Source organism: Aphis gossypii, chromosome 1 (genome assembly GCF_020184175.1).
Source record: "Aphis gossypii isolate Hap1 chromosome 1, ASM2018417v2, whole genome shotgun sequence".
NCBI lineage: Eukaryota > Metazoa > Arthropoda > Insecta > Hemiptera > Aphididae > Aphis > Aphis gossypii.
In genome coordinates, this window is record NC_065530.1 from 5,225,331 (window position 1) to 5,234,409 (window position 9,079).

Below are 9,079 nucleotides of genomic sequence, written 5' to 3' on the forward strand. Positions count from 1 at the left end.
CTGCATCTTCCGAGTATTTCGTGCCATCACTCAATTTTAACTAAAAAGTGTACGTTTATTATATTGATCATCTAAATTTAATTTTGTTTAGAATCTAATAAAATGAGTGACAAGACTTTGGACGAAGCGGCCGTTGAAGACACGGTTTGCGGGGTATGGTTTTTTAAGCCTAAGTGGCTTCAGATATTTGCAAGCAAAAAGGTATATGTTCTCGTGTACGGGCTGTTGGGGCTCAACCAATTTATGTTGTCTTCGTACTTCAATGGTACACTGACTACTATGGAGAAGAGATTTAAATTCTCTAGTCAAATGAGTGGTAAGTAAAACGTCGTTTATTTAATAAATAGTTAATCGAATCATTGAAACGCATTTACATTTCTTAATAAGATTCCAATTGGAGTTGTTATTCACAATATTTTTTTCTACGATTTAATGCAATTTAATACAGAGTAATGTTTATATCATGAGCTTGATAAATAAAAAACATAAAAATATACGTTTGTTTTTTATGTACATTTTTTAAAATTGTTAATACAGAATACGAGTATATTGCAATTTTAAGATCATAATATTACGCCTATTAATTGTATGAATAAAAATGTAATTTTGAAAATATTATCAATATATTTAGAGGAAGGATTTTTCAGCTATACATTTTGCCATGATATTATATTTTTTTTCTCTATATTATCTGTAAATGTATAGATACTTATAATTATTATATCCACTTAAGTGAGAATATTTATTTTATTATCTCTTTAAATATTATATACCAATTTTTTATTTATGAATACATTTTTTAATCTCCTGTACAGTTTTAGGTGACAAATATTAAAATTTTGTTTTTGGAAATAATTAATTAATTAGCGTTTACTTACATTTTTAGGTATTATTTCGAGCACTTGGGACTTGTTTTCACTCATATCATTTATGGTCACGTCTCATATGGCTGGCAGAGGACATAGAACGCGTTGGTTGGCTATTGGTTCATTCTTCGTCGGTCTTTCCTGTTTTGTTCGTCTCCTGCCACACGTTATTTATGGACCAGGTGAAGATATCCTTCAGTACACTGTCGAATACGGCAACAACGTGAACTCGACTTCTTTACTTAGTAACATATCGCGTGAGTATAATTAATAATGAAAATAAAATCTGAATCTTTTATACTACTCGTATATGGGTGTTGTTATAATTAAAACTTATAATTTATTTAATTTAAAAAAATGTTCACTTTTAATTAAGAAATGTATTATTAGATAGTAATTATTATTTACTAACGATTTTTTTTTTCATTTATTCAATTAAATAAAACATTCCTAGTCAAATAAGCTATCTACATTAGCTGAGACATAAATGTATAGATGTTGATTAATTAAACGATTTAATATGTCGTATTTTTGTTCATTATTGAATAAAACATAGCGTTTTATAGCAAACATCACAATACTCGTAATAATTATTATAATAAAATATTATTATAATTATTGTAATTATTGATAGTGATTGTTGAAAATTATTAAAAATAATAAGAAAAACTGTTTTATTTGTAATAAAGGACAAAACGAGAAAATCTGTGACGGACAACCACTATACGAAGACTGCGATAACAAGCAATTTTGGAACGTGGCTGCTTTCATATTGTGCGCTGCGCATGCGATGCTAGGCTTGGGTGGTTCATTGTACTGGACTTGCGGTGCGGCGTACTTGGACGACAACGTTCGCAAGAATGCGGTACCTTTGCTATTAGGTAAGTTTCTGAAGGGCAATATGAAACCTGCCCACATTACAGAAAATGATTTTGTGGTTGATAAGATGAGAATAACCGTGGTTTACAGAAAAATCATTATTTATCTATTCAAAACAATCAACGTTTTATTCCTAGACGATCGGTAGGTTGACGAGATTTTGGTGTTAGAAATTCGAATTATTTGGTAGACATAAAATAATATCTGTACTTTAACTGCAGGTTTCGCTTATTAATAGGTATTAACTTAAAAATATTGGTATAACACATTTTGCTTAGCTAATCTAACATTACTCGATCGGCTGAACGATATATAAAAAGATCTATCAAATAATCTTATCAGATGGTTTTTTTCTTTGACTTAACATGCCTTTTTGGGTACTAGATACTTAGATACTACTCGAATAAAATAAAAATAAAATTTTAATACCAATATTCAAATACTTAACGCTTCTTTTTAGAAGATGTTAAGATGGTATTCTATCTATGAAAAGGCACGACCCTTTTAAAATTGAATGTATCACCGGTAAATAGTCTTAGTTAATAAAAGTGTTTAAGTTGTTTTGTGTATTGTATTATTGTTTTAAATGATTAATAAAATAAAAATACATAATAAATTAATTACAAACACCACGTGTTAAGTTTTTATACTTTATCAACGTTTAAATTTTAAAACTAGTGATTAATAATTGTCAGGCAACATTTTTTCAAATGATTTATGAAACATCCACAGCGATCGTCCAGTGCATACGAATGTCGGGTCCCATGATGGGCTACATGTTGTCAGCGTACACGCTGACTTATTTCATTGAACCAAATCTGACGCCGACTATAACCAACGAAGATCCGAGGTGGATTGGCGCTTGGTGGATGGGTGAGTACTTTTATTATATTAATACGCATTTACAATGATTTTTCGGGATGACGAAGAACCATATTAAATGCTGAAATTATAATATGCGTCCGTCAATATTACGCTTGTCCATATTATTTCCAAAGTATTTATTTTATATGTACTGTTAAGTATGAGTTTTAAGTGTAATGTTAATCTGTGTAGTTATGGGGTCAGACAGATGTTAGCGTAATTCCTAATGTTAAAATAATCGGGAATATGTCCATATCATAGAAGCTATGTTCAAAAGTTTTGTAAAGTGTCGATGTCGATTAGTACCAATGCGTAATTTAAAATATAATTTAGCAGTTGCTCTTACTCAATTTGATCCTGCAGGGAATGTATGTTTCGACTAAGCGCACCAGGGTTTCGATTAAGTGATTATCCTGAAAAGAATCGTGTTGGTTTAGCCACCATAAGATGTACATAGTTTACACCACGTGCTGTACCAAAGAAGAATAGCGTAAAGGCAAAACTTGTAAGGACGATCGGTCATCGGTACTGGGTCATGAAAAAGCTAGTGACTTGGGTGACGTCGTAGTATCGGTCTCGATAAGTCTGGGCAGCGAGAGTGGTAGTAGATATTCATTACGGTGTAGTTAGTAATAATTATCCTCGGTGCGAACTTACATTTTAATTTTTATCTTTAACTTTTTATCTGTTCTCCACGGTTTTTCTGACACATCAGATTGATTTTGCCGTCATTGTCTGTTCTTCTTAGTTATGAGTATAGATGTGCATTAGTTGAAGATAAAAGTTTACATGTCTTCTTCCAGCATTGTGGTTTCGTATTTATGTTTCAAGTAGCACGTTATGTGTAACTCTGTGGCATTCTGTGTCCGTTTTGCGTTGATAAAAATCACCCGTCGTTGTATTTTCGTAGTGTGGTTTTCGTATGACATACTCGTTTTCTTTAGTAAATAGTTTAACTGGATTTTGGTTTTATTTCGGTAGATACAGTTTTTTTACATTGTAAAACATTAATCTCATTACATGTATGTAAAATCTGGATATTAACAAGTTTTTGTTTTTTTTTATACTTAAAATCAAATTTTGTTTTTACATGGGTTATAAATAATCAGCTTAAAAAATCAACTAAGTTATAAGTTTCATTACATAGTTAATTTGTAACTTTTTCAAATTAAAAGGAAAGAAAAACAGCTTTCAACTTATACAACTTAACTTACCTTGTTGATACAAAATACCTAATAATAGACTCAGGCCCGGCTCAAGGGGTAGGCAAAATAAGTCCACGCCTAAGGTAGCATTTACCATTTTTGTATTAAAGATAAAAAAAAAAATATTTGCTATAGTATTTAAGAGACGGCAAAACTCAAGCTTACCTAGGCGTGTTCAAACACTTGAGCCGATTGATAGTTAAATATAGTTATTATTTAATTATTTAAAAAAAAAAAAAAGTATAGATAATAAAAATAATTATAATAATTTCTATATAATAGAATAAAAAATGTATATGTTATATACCTAAACAACTTATTAAAAAAAAAAATGTTTAACTTCATACTAAACTGCATAATGTAGTATTGTTTTTTCTTTGCAGGTTGGACGCCCATTGGTATTACTTGTATAGTTTTTTCAATTGTGATGATGTTTTTCCCAAGAATGCTTCCAAGGGCAGCAGCTCGTATGGCAAAAGAACCAAAAGAAAAAGTAGAAAAAATTTCGACCGGTAAGTGCAGATGTACATGTTAATAATAATAATATGATTGATGTCTTAACATTATGATCATGGTTGCAATGTTCAAATGGAATATTTAAAAATCAGTTAGAAAAGTATTCATTTAACAAAAAAAAAAAAAAAATTGGAAACATAATATAATAAACATGGGTTAAGGTATATCTTAACGTTTTTTTTAGTAATATAATTAAAAAATTCAGATTATGACGCATATTATTAATATGCAATATTTATATTTAATAATACTATAATAATATGTACAAACAATATTTCGATATTGTATGGTTTTAGATTTTAAAACGTCTTTGAAACGGATTTTGTCAAACAAAATACTAGTGTTTAATTCGGCGAGCAACTCATTCTTCGTGTTGGGCCTGATTGGATATTGGACATTTATGCCTAAGTATATGGAAACTCAATTCAGACAGACGGCAGCAAATTCCAACTTTGCTTCTGGTGCAATTGGCATTTTGAGTTCTGGTTTAGGTATTGTGACATCCGGCATAGTCATATCGAAATTCAAACCATCAGCGAGATCACTGGCAATGTGGAACTTCATTACAGAAGCTTTGGAAGTGGTCGGTCACTTCGTATACATATTTCTTGGATGTGCATCGGAAGATTTACACGGACAGTGGAACGCGGACAAAACGTTAGTAAGCAAATTTTTTATTCCGTTACTTTTAACAATGCACTATTCATTCAAGTCTCCTAAAGCGATGACTAATTACATATTTTTTAACTGTCTTAAGGTATCTTTATTTTAACTACCAGATTATAATTCAAGTTTTCCTATTTGTTTCGGTCTATCTTTATTTTTAAATAAACTGACGTGATTGATTGTAAATTTTCAATCACAGTATGTTGACCATTACTTGTCTTGTTGTTGAAATTTCTGTTTCATCAGTAGGTATAGGGACTATGCAGTATTGCAGTCATTGTTGGTTGAGATATTAGTGGGTATAGAGTAGATAAAGAATAGGTAGGTGATACTCTGTCAAGTAAGATTTTAAGAGTGCACACAAAGTGTGCAATAGTTGTTTTCGTAGTTTTATAAATAGTTATTTATTGTGCAAATAGTATAATTAGTTTTATACTAAACCCCATCGAAAGCTGTGGTACATATATATTATATATACATATTTTTTAATTTTAATTTTATGATAACATGTCTATCTATATGACTTAGATGTTTTTCATTATTAGTTTGTTTACTTCTGTGTAAATGATCTAATTCCACCTAAGTTAAGGAAAAACGAAACATTTTTACTTAAATTCAATATTATTATTGGAATAATTGTTTTGATGTTACGTATATGAGCATATATTTACTTATATTAATTATAATACTGTTGATTTGGAGTTGCAATAATTGTTAGATAGGTTGGTTATCAGTTGAAAGAATATCCTGATTTTTCTCAAATTGTATTCTCTCTAACGAGGATCCAGTCATGGAATAGGGAAAAACCGATTGGGGGTTTGATTTTGGATGAATGGCTTGCACGATGATTTGCTATGTACCTATATACATTTATAGGCGCAACAATAATAATATCTATTTAACGGTTTTCGATTAGATGGAACTTGACGATGGACTGCAATGTGGGCTGTAACTGTGGAAAATCGATGAGTTATAATCCCGTCTGTTCGTTCGACCGATCAACCACATTTTATTCGCCATGTTACGCGGGATGTACTCTGGAAACGGTTATCGACGGTGGAATTAAGGTGAGTAGAAGTTTCATTTTCTTATTTAACGTCAACATAATATATTTTATAATAATATGATTGTGATTTTTGTTGTGTCTCATAAGGCTTACAGCAACTGCACCTGTATTGGTGGCGCAGGTACAGCCACTGAAGGGGTGTGTCCGGTCGACTGCGGTTACGATTTCATCATATTTCTTGCTTTGATGGGCGTAATGCGGTTTTTCTCCTCCACCGGACGTTCTGGCAACACCATCATTCAGTTCAGGTTTGTACGGTGCACTAGTTTTTGATAGCGAATTTCGGTTTTGGGATTTATGATATTATTTTAGCTACTATTTCTAAAAAAATGAGAATTAAATTGTTTAAAACCGTTGTGAATCAAAATCTGCACGAAAGTCATTACTTAGACGGCTTATATTATGCATAATCAATGTAAAATAAGAATAAGTGTTGATCTCCTTAACGTATGCAATTATATTATGAGAATAAAAATAAAAATAAAATAAATAAAAACAAATCTGATAAAAATTCATTAGAACTAATATAGTAATATAAATAAAAATCTGCTTAGAACTGAGAACTTTTTTTTAATCCGTCAAAATGTTTAATATTATTTTTTTTTGCGTTTTATCTGAAAACGGGTGTTTTTTTTTATACAATTGTAAGTACGATTACTAAATATTTAGGTTCAATCCGTCAAATGTAATTTATAATTCTACAATTCTACATTAAACATGTCAACTAGTTATACTTAATACGTGTTACTGAATTCCTAATATTATAATATAGTGATGACAATAATCATAGCTTTTTAAATTTTAAATTTGATGTGCTTAAAGTATAAATACTTAAATTATTAAAAATGAGTTAACAAAAGTATAACTTAATTATATTTATTTACATACTGTAAGTACTTATATTAGCTCTTGAAATTTCTAATTGCTACATTTTTTTTTCAAGATTAGGTACCAATTATCAAGAATAATAACACCTAAGAATATCTATTTATTATAGTATTGGTTGCCAATCAGTAATTAACACTTCAATATTCTTATTTACAAATATAATTTAATGAAATGGACATCAGCAATGTTACTAAGTAATCCTATAATTTAAAATCCATATTCAGTAAAAAACGAAAAGCATAATTTGATTTGGGTTTCGTAAATTCATTTTGTACAACCTTTTTGGATGCTAAATTCATGAAATTAAAAGTTATTTCATTCGCTACAAAAGCTAATATAATTTTTTACTATTTATACAAAATTAAAAACTAGGTTATATACTAAATTAAAACATGCATATTTTGTTCATTAATATAATATAATATTTCTTTTGTTTAAAAATTCTAATTACTTATACATTATTCAAACAAATAACTAATTTCAAATATATATATTTTGATTTTAATAATACATAAAATGAAGATTCAATTAATTAATATATATTTATTATTTATACAAGGTATAAACTATTATAACTCCTACTATCTCATTCATAATTATTAGTTTATTTAATATTAACGACTAATTTTATCCAGTCTTAATATTTTGTGCATATGTTTGTGGTATAGGTGTGTAAAACAAGAAGATAAGTCACTATCGCTGGGTTTCTCTGAAGTAGTAATGGCCTTGGTGGCGTTTATGCCCGGTCCTATATTGTATGGCACGATTGTCGGTTAGTAAATTATAGCGCCGAAGTCTAAGCACGTATTAAGAACTTCATATCATGAGTGAAAAAAAAATCATTTTCTATAACATATTAAACTTATTGTTTTTAAACGTTTTACGTAGATGCCACTTGCATGGTGTGGGGTGGTAAATGTGGTACCAACGGTAATTGTTGGCTGTACGACGGTATGCGGCTGAAGTACTATTTGAACTTTACAGGAGCTAGTAAGTATAGTTGTGATAAAGGAATACTTTATGTATCGACAATAATTAATAACTATTAGTAATATTATTAATTAGTTTCCCCTAATTAATAATTACTAAGTTAAAAGTATAAGTGAAAATTGTCTTGTATTCTGCATTTTCTAAAACATTGCAGCTTTCTGATCAATAAAAAATCGTTTCATACATAAAAATGTTTAAAAATGAAATTTTATTACAATTTTATATTTTGAGTACATTTTTTGTAAAAAACGAACAAAATCTGATATAAACTAGGTATATTTATCTTAAAAGAAAAATAATTAATAGATAATATTTATTTTGCCTCGTCATATCATTTTTATAATTCATTTTAATATTTTATCTATGTTCAAATGTTTAAAAGACGAAATCTTCGTCATCTACATGCAGCTAGTTATAGTATGTATGAATATATTTTTATGAAGAGTGACCATTTTATTTATGACTTGCATCAACAATTATAACGACAAATTAAGATTTTGTAGTAGAATATGATAAATATTAGAATATAAGCAGATTGTTATTTAATTATTTTTATTTATTACAATTGTTTAAGACATTTCATTCCTAATACCTAATAATAACAAATCGTGAAAAATTACACATACATATTATTATATGTTATATTATATTACAAAATATAATGCACCTTGCTTGTTTCTGTATTTTATCAAACGTCTCATTATTGCATGTGATTTCCGCAGGTTTTCTGTTGATCGGTACGATACTGGATATTGGTGTTTGGTATCACGTAAAGGACCTGAAGATCTATGATGCCAGTGATGGTGACGAAAAACCTGCTCGCGAATAACAATAACGATATTAAGATTGACAAATCGAAAAAACGGCGTTGATGTGTAAAACAAGAGCTTATATGTTGTCATAAACTAATTATCAATATACTGTACATTTACTATTATTATTTTTTTATTACTGAAAGTCCAAATAAACTAATATAGTAATATAAAGCAAGTCACACCGAGTTTAATATGAATAATATTGTATAATAGGTCAACGGTTTAATCGATAATTATTAAAACAATTTACTTTAATTCATATTCACGTTCTACGGAAAAGACATTTGACAGCACCGGGAATTAGAACTTTAAACGATACAAATG

The 9,079-nt window shown here is 29.1% G+C and overlaps 1 protein-coding gene across 2 annotated transcripts in view; it reads left to right on the top strand.

Annotated features, from left to right (window-relative positions):
• Positions 1-8,877, top strand: part of LOC114121654 (solute carrier organic anion transporter family member 74D-like) — a 29,551-nt gene extending 20,674 nt beyond the window's left edge. For both annotated transcript variants that reach the window (XM_027984078.2, XM_027984079.2), the window contains exons 2-12: positions 92-316; positions 887-1,123; positions 1,556-1,747; positions 2,478-2,618; positions 4,198-4,326; positions 4,627-4,987; positions 5,913-6,063; positions 6,150-6,310; positions 7,619-7,722; positions 7,839-7,940; positions 8,663-8,877. In XM_027984078.2, the coding sequence (XP_027839879.2) occupies positions 103-316; positions 887-1,123; positions 1,556-1,747; positions 2,478-2,618; positions 4,198-4,326; positions 4,627-4,987; positions 5,913-6,063; positions 6,150-6,310; positions 7,619-7,722; positions 7,839-7,940; positions 8,663-8,769 (1,899 nt within the window). In that variant the 5' untranslated portion in view covers positions 92-102 and the 3' untranslated portion in view covers positions 8,770-8,877. The remainder of the gene's footprint in view (positions 1-91; positions 317-886; positions 1,124-1,555; positions 1,748-2,477; positions 2,619-4,197; positions 4,327-4,626; positions 4,988-5,912; positions 6,064-6,149; positions 6,311-7,618; positions 7,723-7,838; positions 7,941-8,662) is intronic.
• The last annotated feature ends 202 nt before the right edge of the window (positions 8,878-9,079 follow it).